This window comes from Nymphalis io, chromosome Z (assembly GCF_905147045.1).
Source record: "Nymphalis io chromosome Z, ilAglIoxx1.1, whole genome shotgun sequence".
Taxonomy (NCBI): Eukaryota; Metazoa; Arthropoda; class Insecta; order Lepidoptera; family Nymphalidae; genus Nymphalis; species Nymphalis io.
The window spans coordinates 4,717,020-4,735,552 of record NC_065918.1 but is presented as its reverse complement, the minus strand read 5'-3'; the positions used below and the strand labels follow the sequence as shown (position 1 = coordinate 4,735,552).

At 33.4% G+C, this 18,533-nt stretch overlaps 2 protein-coding genes across 8 annotated transcripts in view; both read right to left on the bottom strand.

Moving 5' to 3' along the window:
• Positions 1-874: 874 nt before the first annotated feature.
• LOC126780265 (uncharacterized) lies at positions 875-9,899 on the bottom strand. 2 transcript variants are annotated; one of them, XM_050504583.1, is made up of 7 exons: positions 9,847-9,899; positions 6,962-7,138; positions 6,018-6,200; positions 5,541-5,658; positions 1,554-3,643; positions 1,148-1,347; positions 875-939 (listed from the first exon to the last, which is right to left on the bottom strand). In XM_050504583.1, exons 3-5 carry the CDS (start codon positions 6,190-6,192, stop codon positions 1,930-1,932), a joined length of 2,007 nt encoding a protein of 668 aa, XP_050360540.1. In that variant the 5' UTR covers positions 6,193-6,200; positions 6,962-7,138; positions 9,847-9,899; the 3' UTR covers positions 875-939; positions 1,148-1,347; positions 1,554-1,929. The 2 variants fall into 2 exon arrangements, with proteins under 2 accessions (XP_050360540.1, XP_050360542.1); XM_050504585.1 differs by lacking the exons at positions 6,962-7,138; positions 9,847-9,899 and adding an exon at positions 6,413-6,464.
• A 1,245-nt stretch (positions 9,900-11,144) lies between these two features.
• The window catches only part of LOC126780259 (uncharacterized), a 67,135-nt gene continuing 59,746 nt past the window's right edge, over positions 11,145-18,533 (bottom strand). For all 6 annotated transcript variants that reach the window (XM_050504573.1, XM_050504570.1, XM_050504572.1 and 3 more), the window contains 5 exons: positions 17,636-17,788; positions 15,973-16,151; positions 14,426-14,629; positions 14,154-14,300; positions 11,145-13,054 (listed from right to left, as the gene is read on the bottom strand). In XM_050504573.1, the coding sequence (XP_050360530.1) occupies positions 12,815-13,054; positions 14,154-14,300; positions 14,426-14,629; positions 15,973-16,151; positions 17,636-17,788 (923 nt within the window). In that variant the 3' untranslated portion in view covers positions 11,145-12,814. The remainder of the gene's footprint in view (positions 13,055-14,153; positions 14,301-14,425; positions 14,630-15,972; positions 16,152-17,635; positions 17,789-18,533) is intronic.

Here is an 18,533-nt window from a genome sequence, read left to right as displayed (position 1 = left end):
ATTAATATGATTGTTGATATACATGTACAAATGTTTATTTTTCTTAAAGATGTTTGGGTCCAACATCAACATTTTGTATAAGATTTGCTATAATCATGTAATTTGATATCTACCAATATAGGTGCAATTCAAGTTATTTATTAATCTTCGGTTTGAGAAGTAGTCTTGTGTTTTTAAAATAACTGACAATGTATTTTATGATCATGACAAGCAAATATTCAGGAATGAAACAAGTTTTTGTTTAACTTTTCTTTTCACAATAATCTTTTATGAATTTATATGCAATATTATTCATTATTTCAATTGAGACGTTAAAAATTTTTTTGCTTTAATTTATAATTTAATTTTTATGGTCTAAGGTGGCGCTTCTAAGGTTTAATTTGATTATGACATTTTAGTACCCTAATTATTATTCGTAGAACATGTTACTGTTACATTAAAATAATTATGATATATTGTTTTTTTTTAATAATCTGACAAGGAAGATATGATAAAGGATGTAAAAATTTTGTAATAAACCCTCAATATGTACCTATATAATTAGTATGTATGTATATGGTTCTCCGTTGTATTTTATGTGATATATTCTTATCCTGTATTCGAATAAACAAGTCCATAAATAATCATTGAATTTTATTTCACTAAAACCTTTCCAGTTACATTACATTTTACAATTAAATAAATAAAAAGCAATATTTTACAATTAAATATTAAATTATATAAATTATTATTTATTTTCAGTATATTTATTATATATTTCATTTATAGAATACTTATTTTGTTAATTATATTTATTAAAATATTTAAATAATTAATAATATTTATTAATATTATATAATAATATTAAAATATTTTAATATTAACAAATATCTATTGCATAATGTCAGAGAAGATTCCATTCTTCGGCAAGGGTATTTTGTTAACCAAATCTGGAATAACCTGGAACACATGCATTGTTTTATTGGTTTATTGGCATTATAATAACAAACCGATATAAGGCTATAAGAGCTATTATGTTATTAAGTTATTTAGTACCATATTTTTGGATTAAATTTAAATTGCTACTTTAAAATAGTCAACTATTGTTAATCAATCGTGACTCACTATGGCTGTTTGGCATTTCAGCAAAAATACAAAACCGACTTACCCTTATGCATATTTCGCTTGGCATGAAGTTCCTTATTAATTTATAAAACTCAGTGTGTTTTAATAATTTTATGGCGCGCCAACTCCCTCTTGACGCTGTCCACAGCTTGTTGGCTCGGCGGACGGCGTCGGACCTCGCATATAAACGCTTGCAATAATTTAACAAGCCGTTTTGCGCGAACACGAGCGAAGAAAATGTATCTGAAATTATTTTATATAAAATGAAAAATATACATTATGATCAACGCACTTCAACAAATAATTCCAAGTAACCGTTAAAAAATTCTGTTTTTATAATTTATTTCTTATCATATAAGTATTAAGCATTTGTTTTAAATTCCATTAAATTATTAATTTTTAAGAAATACGAATTATTAAAAATATCATATTATAAATATTATATGTACCTTTGTGTAGACCATGATGGTTTTGGCTTATTTTGGGCTTTTATCATGGACCTTTCCGGTATCGGTATCATATTTTCTTCCTTTATATTTTGTAAATATAATTGTAAGGTGGTCCGTCTACTCTGAGATAAATTACTTTCATTTTGTTGATTATCATCTGATTCTGCATTGTCACTTACTTCTTGGTTTTCACTTTCTTCTTCATCAATTTCATCAATATTTTGATCTTCAGTTTCATTTTGATTAACTTCACTATCACTATTCTCTTGGTCATCAGAACTACTATGATCACTTTCGCTAACTTCATCTTCGGTTTCATAGCTTTTATTTTGCTCATTGTTAATACTTTGATTAATCTCTACCTCTTCTTTGGTTTCTATGCATTCCACATCATCAGATTCATCGCTTCATTTTGCTTATCATTAAGACTTTGATCAATCCGTTCCTCTCCTTCGGCGACTACGGACTCTTCATGAACAGTACTCTTTGAGTTAAGAAATTGATTAGTCCGTATCTCTTCCTCAGCCTCTCTGGATTCTTCAAGTTCAGATTGATCACTATCACTTTCCTCACCACAAACAGTTATAATAGTCTCTACGACATCTATAGTTTTTTCATTTTGTTCATCTTGGTTAAATTTAGATTTTGAACTATTTTCTGACAATTGATTTAATTTTACTCGCTTTACTGGTGTTGTACCAGTTTCATCAAGCTGATTTTCGATCATTGACGAAAATGGAAGCTGTTTGCAGTCATCCATTTGAAGATCGATACTCGATGTTGAAAAATAAACTTCCACTAGTGAGGCAGACCTTTTGCGGCGTTTTTGTCCCATGTTCTTTTGAAATCCAAACACTTTTGGTTGTATGTTTGAAATTTCATCTTCACTTTCGGATACAAAAGAGTCAGCAAACAGATTTTTTCGTTTAATACCAGGTCGATGACCAAAATTCCTGTTTATATTTGCTGTTGGCATTTCATTAGTTTTATTACCTTCTTTTAATTTAGATTTTGATGGTTTTGTTGACATTATTGACTTTTTTGATTGTTTAGTTTTATTTACTGTACTATTGGCATTAGCAGTTTCTAACTTCTTTGCCTCAGGCAATTGCCTTAATTTTGCTCGCTTTACAGGTGTTGTAGCAGCTTCTTCGAGCTGATTTTCGACCATAGACGAAACTGGAAGCTGTTTGCAGTCATCCATTTGAAGATCGATACTTGATGTTGAAGAATAAACTTTCTCTGGCCAGGCAGACCTTTTACGGCGTTTTTGTCCCATGTTCTTTTGAAATCTAAACACTTTTGGTCGTATGTCTGGAATTTCATCTTCCCTTTCGGATTCAATATAGTCAGCAAACATACTTTTTCGTTTAATAACTGTTCGAAGACCAAATTTCCTGTTTACATATGCTGTTGGCATTTCTTTAGTTTTATTATCTGTTTTTGATATTTTTTGTAAAGCACCTAGAAAGGTAGGCTTTGTTCGCGGTCTAGAAGCTTGATTAAATATATTCAATTCTTTATTACATTCTTTCAATATAGATTTTGATGGTTTTTTTGAAATTATTGACTTTTTTGATTGTTTAGTTTTATTTACTGTACTATTGGCATTAGCAGTTTCTGACTTGTTTGCCTCAGGCAATTGCCTTAATTTTGCTCGCTTTACAGGTGTTGTAGCAGCTTCTTCGAGCTGATTTTCGACCATTGACGAAGATGAACGCAAATTGCAATCATCCATTTGAAGATCGATACTTGATATTGAAGAATAAACTTTCTCTGGCCAGGCAGATCTTTTACGGCGTTTTTGTCCCATGTTCTTTTGAAATCTAAACACTTTTGGTTGTATGTCTGGAATTTCATCTTCACTTTCGGATTCAATATAGTCAGCAAAGATATTTTTTCGTTTAATACCACTTCGATGACGATGAGGCTTTGCTAATGCTCCTCTGTTACCAATTATGTGTCCTAATTTCTTTTGATCTTGATTTTCTTTTTGTGTAAAAGGTTTTCTCTGTGGATTAACTATACTTTTTATAGATTCCCCATCACTGCCGTCTAGTGAATCTACAGAGTAAATAATCGATTCTGACCTGAAATAAAATGAAATAAATTATAACTTGTGTTTATTAAACTAGCGGTTTATCCGCGACTTCGCCCGTGACATAATCAAAAATGCAGTTAAACGAGATAAAAAGGCCAAATTATGTTATATTTTCAGTGTGATAAAGCTTGAAGAAGTAACAAATAATCAAAACACACACGATCTTTAGTATTTATGATATGAGGGTTGTTTTGGTTTTGGTAACTCGCAAATAGCCATATTAACTTTAAAAGAGGCAGTTATTTTGAAAACCTAGACAGAAACTTTTAAGCAACTTAATGCATACTTTAGTAAATTCTATAATTTATGCAGGCTAACTATTAATGAAAACTTAAAACTGAAAGATTACCTCGTAACTAATGTAAAAACAAAAGACGTTCAGTACGTCTTTTATTTTTTTATAAGAAGAATAAAGCTAAACAACTGAATGCATACTTTATTAAGCCCTGCAACTAAAGCATTGCTAACGTTTAAAAAAACGTAATAATCTATAAACTAAAATATAAAAACAAAACAAATTTACAACAGAGTTAATTATTGCAACCTAACGTCACAAAGTATTTAATATTATCAATGCAATCATGAAATTAATGAAAACACTCAAAACGATCTTAAGAAACGACGACAAATCAACGACAACATAAATTTGAACTAAACACGAATCCTAATACGGCAGATGTTCACTCTACTTCAGAAATCGTCCAATTTGTAATTTTTAGCCATTTCATGGATTAACCCAGAAAAACAGACAGACAGATAAAACAAAAAATAATTATTGTCTTGGTTTTGGTATCTTGCAAATAGCTATATTGTCTTCAAAATAGGCAGTTATTTTGAAAGGCCGACGGACACTTCAAGTTTATTTATTTGTATCGATTCTAAAATATTTAGGTAAAACAAAACTATTTAAGTATCTGAAATCATTATTTATAATCAATAATCTTAGCACCTCTTTGTATACGACTCTCGGCGTTTACTTTTGGGACTAAAATTATTAACTACTCGCAAAGTGTTGAGGCACGGAAGTATGTATATGAAGTTTTTATTAAATATGTCTAAGCAAACAATCTAATCCTTCACAACAAAAATAAAAATCCTACCCGTTTGGGTGGAATTTGGTTTACCAAATCATTCAAGAAACACAAACAGTAATTTTGAAGCACCATTTTTATACCAATGTTTCCAACCCATCTTTCCATCCCGTTTGGTGTCGAATTTCCGAAAATGACAAAATACATATGCATTTATTTTTGTCCAGAAGTTTTAATATTAAATTTCATTCTTCTTACTTCATAATGACGGAATCTCCATACAAAATTTCAGCCCGTATTTAACGCCTTGTGGATTTTCAAAAACCCTAAAGTACTCACTCTGCGTTGATGAGTCAGTCAGGACACGTTATTTTATATTGTAGATAGAAGATAAGTACAATATAATTAATACTGAATAAACACCGAGATGGCCCAGTGGTAAGAACGCGTGAATCTTAACCGATGATCGTGGATTTAAACCCGGGTAAGCACCACTGAATTTTCATGTGCTTAATTTGTGATTATAATTCATCTCGTGCTTTACGGTGAAGAAAAACATCGTGAGGAAACCTGCATGTGTCTAATTTCTCTGAAATTCTGCCACATGTGTATTCCACCAACCCGCATTGGAGCAGCGTGGTGGAATAAGCTCCAAACCTTCTCCTCAAAAAGAGGAGAGGAGGCCTTTAGCCCAGAAGTGGGACATTCACAGGCTGTTACGGAATAAACACAATAATGCCTCAATTTTCATATAACTTGCTGATGGCAATCTCATTGAGTTCACACTGGAAATATTTTTAAGAAGTTTTAGACCAAAAAGAGATATATGAACAAATTATATAAACATTCATTTACCTCAAACTTTCAACATCGAATTCATCTGCTACATTATATGCATCAGGAATGTCTCTTTTTTCTAAAACATCCATTACATCTCTGGAATTCTCACCCCGATAACTCCACCAATTTCCTCCTAAAAATAAATTGATTTATTTAATCAATATATATTTTTTGTTTTTACTAAATTAATTATCAGCAACAAGTAAAATCAGTAGGGCCTGTAAAAAAAATATAATATTACATATATTGTATCATTTATATAGTCTGTATCGTGTTATAATTTTTGTATATAAAAATATTTTAAATATAATAAAATGTATTAATAAGCAAAGTTAAAAATATCTTTGGATTCTAATTATAAAGCACCTTGCCCTAGAAATAATGTTTTAAATGATTGTTATTATAAGTAATATATGTGTTTGTACAATGATTGTCGCTTATATTACTTCGATTAAGTTACTCAAAGGATTTCGACAATATTTAAGAACTTACGGACAGGGATTTCAATATCTGGATCATCATTTAGCACCGATTGTTTATTTGCAGTGGTACGTGATGTGCTAGGTTCGGCAAAACACACATTTCGGCTAGGACATGTTATGCGTGTATGAGATGAGTTTACACCTTGAGAGCGAGCTGGTAAAATTTTTCTTGAACAGTGAGGCATTTCAGTTCCTGAAAAATTAATTCGTATCGTATAATTTATTGCAATGTTGACGAAGAAAAGAGAGACGGAAAATTTGTAGAATCAAATTTCCGGTTATGTAGACATAACCAGAAATACATTTCTATCAATAACGCATAATAATTAAATATGGTAAATTATAATAAAAAATATATATATATACGTGGATTTTATCTTATAATTTAGGTTTAAAAGAAAATACCTTTATTGGATTATAAAAGTATAGGCCCCTTTTAATCAGCGAAATATTGTGAATTTTATACGTTGTCTTACAGTGTTATTATATGGGGTGCATGTCAGTCACCTCCACGTGGTGCACCCTGGGCAACGGGGTCGACCAGCAATCCGATGTTTTTCCGGAATGCTTGTCGATCGCGGCTGAGACTGACGCGGCGCTGAAAGTCTCGCGGGCCGCTCCTGGGACTTCTCTGTTGCGCAGAGTGGACCAGCGAGCGGCTTCGTGGCAAATAGGAGGACTCCGGGGTCCTTTTGGGCCGCCGGAGAGAGGAGGAGTTGGTCTCCAGAGTCCTTTCGGGCTGCCGGAGACAGGAGTAGAGGAGTAGAGGAGGAGTTGGTCTCCAGAGTCCTTTCGGGCTGCCGGAGACAGAAGTAGAGTAGAGGAGGAAGGAGAGGCGGTTTCGTCCAGTTTCGGTGTCGATGCTGGGCGGACAGACTTCGGTCACCGCCTTCTCAAACTCGTTTCCCCATCCAGGCGCCAGCCTCAATAAAAAACAACAGCTGGGTCGCTCACCCAAAGCGACGTCCGCAGGCGGGGTCGCGGTGGTGAGCTAACGCGTTCCCGTAACCCCGCCACCATGCGGCGAGAAGGAAACGAGGAGGTTTTAGTGGGTAGGACGGTGGCCTTCTGCCCCGTGAGTCCCACATACCCGTCCCGGTCGTGTCCGGGCGGCATGCGTAAATGCCTTTCCTCCTCGAAAAAAAAAAAAACCGTGTTATTATATAAAAAAGTATATTAAAATTAGGTACCTACAAATAGTAAGAATGATATATTACTACTTTCACTAACCTACATTAAAAATAACTTAATTTCCCAATAATAATAAGCTAAATTGAACATCTCTGTCATAAACAAAACTTACTCTAAAAGTAAAAAAACAATAACGTTTAAAACGTAAGAACTGACATTAGACTGATATTATCGTGCCGTGACTGCTTCCCCTAGTGAATTAAAAAATTAGACAAATAAATTGTCAGCCATTTTTATTAACACGTGTGAACCACAACATTGCACGACGCCGCGCCGTCTCTCGGCAGCGGCGCCGTGCCGCGCTTACACGGTGCCGCTGCCGCACCGTAGAAGTTTCCTTTCACGTGCTTGAATTCCCATCATAGCAAATGTTACGATAACATAAGTATAATAACAAAAAGAAACAATGTTAATTAGTAATTCAGATATTAGTAATTCATATTTGAAATTAAATACCAATTATGCTGATCATATTGATTAGTTTCTGTCTAAAGAATATTGTAATAAAATAATATTAACTATTATAGCAAATAAAAACATAGCTTAAAAAGTGGCGAGCAATTATGATTTATCGCTTAAATTTTGAGATAATACTTCCACTGTATTGCTCTTTGTTGTGTGACTACTACAAAATTATGCCAACTATTAAATAATGAAATTATATTTCGATTGCGCCTGTTAACTTTTTTAAAGACAAAATTTAAAGAAAATACTAGTACATAAATATACTACATAATATGGCAAAGATATCTCCTCAGCTCAAATTGTGTATTCCCCGAATTATTAGTAAACAATTTTCTATAAAATCAAATTATAACATCTTACGGGCAATGAACTTCTCGAAAATTCTTTATCATTATATAAGAATGAAATAAGATATTAGACTTAAATTATATACGTTGTCCATATGCTGTACCTATATAGTACTGGTGGTAGGGCTTTGTGCAAGTTCGTGGATAGGTACCACCCACTCATCAGATATTCTACCGCAATACAGTACTTGGTATTGTTGTGTTTCGGTTTGAAGGGTGAGTGAGCCAGTGTAATTACAGGCACAAGGGTCATAACATCTTAGTTTCCAGGGTTGGTGGCGCATTAGCGATGTAGGCTGTACTTAAATGTTAACATTTCGGCGTTGGTGACCATTTGCCATCAGGTGGTCCATATGCTCGTCCACCTTCCTATACAATAAAAAAAAACACAGGTAGGTAAAAAAAAACAGGTCTATTCCGAACACCTCGCACAGAACGATCTAACCAACAACCGCCAACAGAAAACGCATGTTGTTAAAAAGCGGACCTTGTGGAAATGACTCCTGAATTGAGGTCTATAACGTGCTATGCTACTCTCTGAATCTTTTCGTTTTATTTTCTATTCCTTGGTTAATTGACGGTAAATGCGAAAGGCTATAACGTCTTCGAAGTGAGGCAAACGATAATAATACTGCCGTTATAAGAAAAAAGACATTTCTGATGGTTACTAAGTTGAAAAGACGTAAGCACGTAAATGCATCTATTTTACATTCAAAACAATAACAAGATCATAAAATGATAAAAAAGCTTCAGCGTGTTAACGGATAATAAAGATACAATCCTACCTCCAGCCTTAAGAATATTAAGAGTATTGATTAAAATTGAGAAAACGACAAATAAATTTAGAATTATCGGTTAGTTTTTTATTTGAAATTATCTGCTAATTAACATTTACACAAATACGCTTAAAGAGACTAAATTAAACATTTTGATTTGTTCATTGAGATTTTAATGTGCATTCTCTAATAAATATAAGTTATAGAATGAAGTATGTTAAACAATGAAAAGATTTGATTACGTCTTATGAAACATGTGCTTACTTACTGTTGTTCTACGAAGCATAATGTATTCGTCAATGCACTCAAAAAGTGTAATACTTAAATGTTAGATTCACATTAATTATAAATCAGTTTATATATTTTAATTATATTGTTCAAATAACTTTTTTTTTCTTAAAAGTCTCGCAACGATCGCGTCTAGTCAGAGTCACGTGATGTCTGTCCTTAACGATAAAAATAATGTTTAGTTGTTGTTTTTTCTGTTTAATACCCGCCATTTTACGCTTAATTTTTGTTTAATAATTTTTCTTTACCCTAAATAGTATTATTATACTGGCATGCATAAACGTAGCTAGACTATTATTAACCGCTGTTGTTGTCTATATATGAAATAATCGTAAGCGTATTGAATCAATTGATGTCTATTTAGTCACTATGTAATGTAATCTTAGTTAAATGGCCACGAGGATTGTGTTGATTTTGTTTTAATTATTTACCTTAAATTACGACTAAATAACTACGCACATTTGTAATTTAATTATTTCTATTTAAAAAAACAATAGTTAAAATATGATATTAGACACCGTTTGACATCTCGAAATTGTATGATATATTAAAATCATTTTTGTTGGCCACGGACTAAGGAATTGATAAAAGATATAAATTACATTTTTATATTGTATATGAAAACATTATGTGCTGTGCGAATATATTATTTATATGTTTAAAAACAAAATAATTGTATTCTAGAACGTTCAAAGTGCACATGCGAACGCAAAAGGACGTTCCGTCAAAAACATCTATATATTTTTTACAGAAGAGTATATATACAACTAACCTTTAGTTTCCATTATAATTCACGTGCCTGTGCTGTCTCTTTAAGAACTGCTACCACTTCTTATCCCGAACGAGTTGCGGATGAAATCCAACAGTTGGCAATAGAAACATTCAACAGTGATGCCAACTCCTACACAATATTTCCCCTAGGACCAACTTCAAATTCCCCTGAATATCGATTAAGAACCCCTACATTTTTTGTTGTATATGGTTTGAGAAGTAATTTCAAATACAAATTAAAAATACATTAAGTAGTATATAAAATAGCAGTTGTATTTATGCGAGTACATTTTACACATTTAAATACATTAACTAATGACATTATAATATTAACGATGATAACAATGAAATTAAACAATTTTTATTTTTCATTCAGTGACCAGAAATCGAAGCCTGGGCCTCCTACGTGCTGTACAAGCACGCTGACCGTTGAGCTATTATTTCAATCTCAATATATTATAGTTTTTCATATTTCAGTTATAGCCATGCTTGGAGTTTATATTTAGTTTAGTTTGTTGGTTGGGTTCGAGGCTTAATGTAAATAGTATAGAGTCGTGCGCTTTTTTAAGAAAAAACAAAAATATCTTGAAAAAAACATCCTGGACATCAGGATTCCTTCCAAATTTAGGGGGAAAACCCACAAGTTGGCATCACTGACATTCAATTAAACCGCCATCTAGCTAAAAATTACGAATTATGCAAGTAGATGGCGCTATACTTGTTTTAATACTTGTATTTTTAAGTACCCGCATTTTCTTTCTCCTATTTTGGCGTGTCTACGTTATTTGAGCGCACAAAATATTCTACCGATGTCACGTTGAGTACCCGGATTTACAAACGAATTTTGGTGACAAATAGGAAGTATCCAGTTACCAACTTTTTTTATATGCGGATGTGTTTACAAGGGGTAAGGTGTTTCTAAGGTATCTTTGGTAATATTATAGATAAGCTGTCGTAAGATATGCTAAATTTAAAGTAAGAAATTCGCTAGTTTTATTTAAAGTAAGAAAATAAAAAGTAACATTTATGTTAAATCAAAGGAGAGTTGTATAACATTTCTCGATTACATCTCAATACAGATGATTAAGAATTTTGCGAATGTGGTTAAAATATTTACAAAACCGTTATCTTGTTCTTATATAAAATTAATTAGCTGCTATGGTTTGGAACTAATTCTCATGATATATATAACTACTTAATGATAACAATAAACTTATTATCAAACTGTAATAGAATGTTTAATAAATTACATTCGAGTTTTATTTATAAACCCTGGTAAGGTAAAATGAAAACAAACTAACACGGTACCATGTTTTATTTCAAATTATATATTTCAAAATTCTAATTTTATATCAAATAATATTATGTGCGTTGATATTTTTTTACATTGACACAAATAAACAGCAAAAAGAGAATATTTAATTGTAATGTATACACGTTCTACATCTGAATAGTTTTAAAACTGCCGATATCATCGGCATTACAGAATACCGCTACAATGTTAATTTACTATATGAATACGACATTTATTACAAATATTCATTGAGTTATTACTAATCACTAAACTACACATAAATTAATAACACATTTCATAATACTTGAAGCGCACGTCAGCTCCAAAACAACATGCGTATATTATTATTTGTTTGGTAATAGATTTAGGAACGAATACAATAAACGTTAAGTATAAAGAAACAGAGAGAAAGGAGTACAATGTTAGATGTTCAATGTGCTTTAATTATTATAAATCGAAGATTAGCGCACTTGCTCATATTCGATGATTAGCGGCTGTTAATTACAGTCTAATTTCTCTATTTCTGTCATTATTGATTTGACATTCGATAGAAGAGGACGCGTCATTCTTTAACTAATCACCCGCTAAACAACGCTTATATGAGTAAGACCATAACATTTTTGTAATTGGAATTAAGAATAAATAAATGAGGCATTCATTTCAGTTTAACACACTTGATAAACACGCGAGTTCATCTCAATAAAAATGTATGTCAAATCATTTATTCCAGTAGAAGAATTTGTTTTTGTATAAATATATTAATTTCAATGATAGTGTTGGAAACTTTTGTGATATATCGATCGTAGCTAATCCGATTAAAAGTCTGGAGCGTTTGAAACATGACAAGTGAGCAATAAAATTATTGTCCATAAAAATTCTGCAAGGTATACATAAAACTTAAAACTAAATGTTAAAATGTCAAGGAGATTGTTATTGATAATTGTTGCGTTTCACTATAAGAATAAAATAGTGAACTGACATTCACATGAAATCTTATTGTCAAATTGATTTTTCGTACAAAATCCGCAAAACAATTAATCAAAATTCCTATAGTGTATTAAATAAAACTTAATTTTAAAGTAAAAAAAAAAACGCATCGACTACGTCTACGAGTACATACACCAACACATGTGTCGATCTGTACAGATAATGTTAAGAAAATTATCTTATATTAAAAAATAATTTGACATAATAAAAATTAACTACAGAAATCAAATATGGACTCCCCAAAATATACAAGTCATCTAAACTTCAATAAAGACATTATTACGAAACTGTTTATTTAATTTATAAAAAACTTAGAAGAAATAACACTTTAGACTTTATAAATACGGAGGTTTATAAGACGATCTTATATTTAAATATGTTGCTTTACGATACCAATAGTTGTATTACAATTATATATAATTATGCAAATAAATATTATAGAATTAAAAGTGGAATAGTTAGACAGTTGGCCGGTAACGGGACGAAATATTTGTTATGATTAGAAATAATATTTAGCCAGCAAGAATATTAGACATAGATTGCAATAAATGTTACTTATATAATGAAAACTCGATCAGAAATGTTCCCTTTTGTTTTTCATTTCAAATCACAACCGTCTGTGAATAGAGCCGCGCTCGCTTACACTACAACGAATCTGACGCTACGTCACACGTTCACTCGAACACTTTTACTGGCCTTGGCACTCGGCTTCCTCTTTCGTATCTGAGTTGTTCCGAGTATTTCCTTCGTTGTCCTTGCCCTCTGAGCTTTGAGTCTCGTCCTTTTCCTCGATGGGGCCGTGCTCGTTGCGTAGACTGGCGCCTTCACAGTCGCCGGTGGGACGCAGCACGAGATACATCAGTAAATCAGACAGCGATATTATACCGATCACTTTGTCTTCCTCGTCCACGACGACCAAACGATGCACCTAGAAGTTATATTCATTTAATTACCTATTTAGTTCAGGTTTATCTATCTTCTACGGATTTCAGATTTATCTTCTTCTACGGATATATAAAAGAATAACTGATTGACTGAATGACGTTTCAACGCACAGTCCGAAACAGTAAAAGTTCCTTTTAAACAATACGTTAGCACTAAGAAAGGATTTTTAAAAGTTTAACGCCTAAGATTACAGCGGGGATTAAAGTTTGTAGTTGGTTAGAGATTAGAAAATTGCCTTACAAAGAAAGAACGGCATTCACCATAATGATTAATTTCGCTATTGTATTGCCAAAAGAGCCTGATGAGATGGCTTAGAGAACAGAATACGAAGGAAGGAAAAAAAATGTTGGATAATTTTGATATCGATGTATATACTATAGTGATGGGGATTATAGTGAAGATGCTGTTGACAAAGATATGCGACCACTTTATATAATTAATGTAGAACATAACAAAAATACACTTCTTCATTTTCTTGAACTCATTCCCTAGACAATACTTACTACCTATATCCCAATTAAAGCGTATAGTGTCTACATTCTATAAATAAATTTAACTATAGTTAAAGATACACATTCAGATAGAACTAAGAAGGTAAGTAATATTAAGAATGATGATAAAGTCAGTTTCCCATGCCATTAATTAAAACTCGATAATAAAACGTTGATATGTTCCTTAAAGGTTCCTTTTATTAACTGGTAACCTTATTTTTCCAAATCACGGGGTGTCCTGACAATGTCATTCGAGCGCCACCATTTCCTTTTTTTTATATATCGAATAGGAAGGCGGACGAGCATATGGGTCACCTGATGGTAAGTGGTCACCAACGCCCATAGACTTTGGCATTGTAAGAAATGTTAACCGTCGCTTACATCACCAATGCGCTACCAACCTTGGGAACTAAGATGTTATGTCCCTTGTGCCTATAATTACATTGGCTCACTCACCCTTCAAACCGGAACACAACAATAACAAGTACTGCTGTTTTGCGGTAGAATATCTGATGAACGGGTTGTACCTACCCAGACGAGCTTGCACAAAGCTCTACCACCAGTTTATTATATGTATAATAGATACTGTACCTCAGCGCGTACGATCCTTTCCATGACTTCGTATAATGTTTCATCGAGATTGCATTTCTGAACTCCCTCGAACCATTCGTTACGATGTTCGTTCGCTTTCTTCAGCGAAACATCCAAGTTATTATAAGTCTTCTCAGCGGCCAAATTCTGAAAACGACGAAACTTTATGAACGACATAAAATAAAAGAAGTACGCCAATCCTTACTAACGTTATAAATGCACAAGTAAGTTATATTGAATAGTTACACTAAATAGGATCATGGTGAACTTACGATAACGTCAAATTTAGCATAAATATCCTTGAGTCGACCCTCGGTGTCGATGAGGGGCAGAGCTGAAACTCGTCTGTTGACGAACTTCCTCAGCGCTTCAATTATTGAAGTTTCCTCGGTAGCCGTTTCTATGTCCTTCAGGGTCCCGATACGAACATCGCGAAGCTTGCATTGCAAGTACGATGGCTTTGGCAGCTCGTTAATCTGTAACGAGTATCAGTTTGATTCGAATCCTGGACTGAACTAACGTTTCTAAAGGCTTTAACTCGAGAGAGACGACACTATAAGCTTAGCGATTTAAAAAATATTACCACTAAAAATGGTCTAGTCCTAGAGGATGTCTTTATTTTTGCCGGGACGTGCCGATCTTAACACTTAAGACAGAAAGAAACGCCAGTGACGCCGTAAATCACGGTTTTTACTCTCGTCAGGCTAAGCCAATAATTTGTAAAAGGTACTGTAGTCAAACTGCTACGCACTGATTGGTTTTCCGTGGAATTAATAAAAATATAACTATTATGATATAATAACCGTCCGACACGTACCGACTCTGAAGTAATTAAATTGAAATAATTGCCCACCCAAATTTAAAACGTATCTGAGAACGCTTGATCGTGTTGTCACCTGCTCGTTTAAAACTTACGTAATTGCAAGATATAACTCATACATTCGAACAGATGTACTGTAATGAAACTTTATTAAAAACATCGAAAATATTTGCTGCTTCGCATCAGTTACCGCTTGGACGACAGTACGCTGGCCCTCTCATAAAACTACATTGCCAATCAGAGCTGGATCATATACAAATTACATCGAGGGTCATATTCATTGTCTAGACTCTCGAGAGTAATTCGTCAATCTCGTCTTAGTCATTACGTATAATTTGCAGAATAGACGGATGAGACATTCTATTTGCGAAGTGCAGCCTCCAATAATTAATATTTGTACAAACATTTCTATAGAAATAATACTTATTACAGAGCTTTTTTTTTTTTAAATATATAAGCTAGCTAGTCTGTTATCACACCTGATGGGTAGTGATGATACAGTCTAATATGGAGCGCGCTTGCCTAGAAGATGCCTATTCACTCTAGACTTGACGGTACTCATATTGTAGGTGGTGGGGAAAACGAAGGTCGGGAGAGTGTTCCAGATCTTAGCGGTGCGTATCAGAAACGAGAAAACAAATGGTTTCGTACGTGTCTTAGATACGTCAACTACCTACGGGTGCAGATCTTTACAATGCCTCGCAGTTCTGTGGTAAAAAGGTGACGGAGGAACCAAATTAAACAGTTCCTAGGCACACTCTCCGAAATATATTCTGTACAAAAACGGTTTCTGTTCGGTTTCACAAGCAACGTAGTATACACAAAACGACTATGTGTAGTACAGCGTGATTTAGTCTCCTAGGTATCAGAATATTTAACATTAATAAATAAGCAGGGCAGGTGACTAGTACAATTCTATATTCAACAATCACTTGACACAAGACCTTAGTCTAGTCTACTAGAACAGTACGTAGTAATATAAAACAGACCGAAACTTACATAAAGGAAAAGGAATCTGAGTATCCTTTTGTGAGTGAGTATATAAAGGACGTTGCCGGTATCGGGGTCGATGACCGGCAGCCGATGTATGCGGTTTGTGATGAGCATCTTGATCGCGTCAAACAAGGAGGAATCGGGCCCGATAGACACCAGTGGCATCACGGATCCCTTCAGCACCTCTGTAAATTAAATTAATTTTTGACCTTTAATTAATCAAATTTTTACTACTACAACATATTATTCTACATAGCGCTTAATGTTTCCTTTATCATGTTACAGTACAGCCTGTGCCTGTGTATTAATGTCCCACTGCTAGGCTAAGACCTCCTCTCCCTTTTGAGGAGAAGATATGGAGCTTATACCACCTTGCTGCTCCAATGCAGGTTGGTGGAATACACATGTGGCAGAATTTCAATGAAATTAGACACATGCAGGCTTCCTCACGATGTTTTCCTTCACCGTCAAGCACGAGATGAATTATAATCACAAATATATTTTCATGTTATTCTTAAGCAAGATTTACTATGATCAGTGAAATTCACCATTTAACCAATGTAAGTCTTGGAATGTACTTTATTCGAGTAAGCTCATACGAGCACATATGTATCGTTGTGTTGCTAGACTCAATTGATCGTATTTCTACAATATTTGAAAAGTTAAAGATATAATATCGCCTATAACTCGTTATTGCACTCCATGCAAAATCGACGTAGTTTACTAGTTCCCTAACGGAGTAATTAGTTTTAATATTTTTAAAAAACGATGACGCAAGTCATTCGCGGTCAATGCTCTAGTCCACATAGCAAAATAATATATTGTACTACAAAATTTTGAGGAAAAACAAAGGTTAGGTGCAATTGAAAAAACAATCCGAACAAAATATTATTGCATAACAAGTTATGTGACATTATAAACATTATATATTTATGATCGGAGATCTGTTCGAGAGCTTGAAATAAACGGCGAAATTTGCACTTTTACCTTTTTTTCAAATTAAATTTCAATCGATTACATCTTAAAGCTTACGTCGGCATTATATTGTTTATTTTAATTTATTAAATCATCATCATTCAATCTGTTATATTTCAAAGGCAGACCGTGCATCGAGGGTAGTTTACAAATATAACATGCACCGGTTCAATATAGACCCTTTGGTTAATGGCAATGCCTATTACCGTGGTATTAAGGGTACCTAATTAAAAAGATAGTAAGAATATCTTCAATACTGTTATCATAAATGCTATGAAGGGAAAAGTTACGGAGAGGCTACAGTTCGACTTATTTCGCGGACGCAATCGTGTAACCTTAGCAAATGTCGAGCATTCCTATATATATTACACATGTGAAACCGGAAGAGTTAATAATAATAGCACGAGAACAAGCATTGTTGGTTTCCTTTATCAGAAACAACTTCTTCTTCGATTTGAATACAAAATGCGGTTCAAAATAATGGCGAGAAGAAAATATCGGATTATATTTTCTCTCTTTTTGAGTGTAAAGCAGTAATTAAATAAAAATGATAATGTCAATCTCATTATACATTTGGTTCTTGACACTTTTATCTTAATTCTGTCCTCAAAACACTTGCATTGATTTAAGATTCCGTGATTATTATGCCATATGTGATTAGCAAGCTATATATGGGAAAGTATTGTAAACCTACGTCGCCACGTCTCCAGACGGTGCTCCTCCAGCTCATCCATGGTCACGTTGGGACTGGTGTAGTACATTTGCAAGATCTTTATGAAATCCGTGATCGTGAGCATTCCCACGAACCTCTGCCTCTGCGAGTCCCATAGTGGTGCAGCGCGAACACCTGCGAACAAATATTGAACCACTTGTTATTGTTTCTTACTTTAAAACATGCCTTATTCAGTACATCATACGTTTTACGTAAACATCACATCTAAAACGTAGCAATTATTTTTTTATTCTGATTCGTCGTATTCTTGAATGGAATGTTTGCTTGCTTTAAATGTGTGTTAATAACTATTGCCTACTTAGTCAACAGATAAGACTAAGACTCAGCGAAAAAAAAAATACAATAGATTAGACGTACCGATATAATGAAAAAAGGCGATTGTGCAACAATATACCGTGTTACGTAACTTCGTTTAAAATAATATCTAAATGTACATTAGAGAAAAACCTCATAATATTGTTTCTATTCGTTCGGTTCATTGTATATTTTTTCGTTTGCTTTACGTACAAAATTATTTTTTGTTGCTATAAATAACTTGATGTCAAGAAAGCGACAACTTTAAGCTATTCATATTATTAACATAAAACATTTGTTAATAGTTCAATGACAATCGCGATTAAATCTGAACATTCGATAAATTTGTAGCAGAGTCAAATATATACGACCTTACTTATAAGCGATGTTTAGCCGTTCAGCTGAACACTGCTATTTCTCTTTCTGCCATCAAAGATTTGACATTCGAAAGAATGAGACAAAACCTAACATATTTACTTTGGGCTATGTGCAAGCCCATCTGGGTGGGTACCACTTACTCATCACATATTCTACCGCCAAACCAAGTATTGCTATACTTGGTATT

Excerpts from the sequence above, each read along its gene's own strand:
- LOC126780265 (XM_050504583.1), bottom strand. The coding sequence starts at position 6,192 with ATGCCTCACTGTTCAAGAAAAATTTTACCAGCTCGCTCTCAAGGTGTA. Across the intron at positions 5,659-6,017 it reads AGATATTGAAATCCCTGTCC|GAGGAAATTGGTGGAGTTAT; the intron begins GTAAGTTCTTAA and ends ATTTATTTTTAG. Across the intron at positions 3,644-5,540 it reads TTCGATGTTGAAAGTTTGAG|GTCAGAATCGATTATTTACT; the intron begins GTAAATGAATGT and ends ATTTTATTTCAG.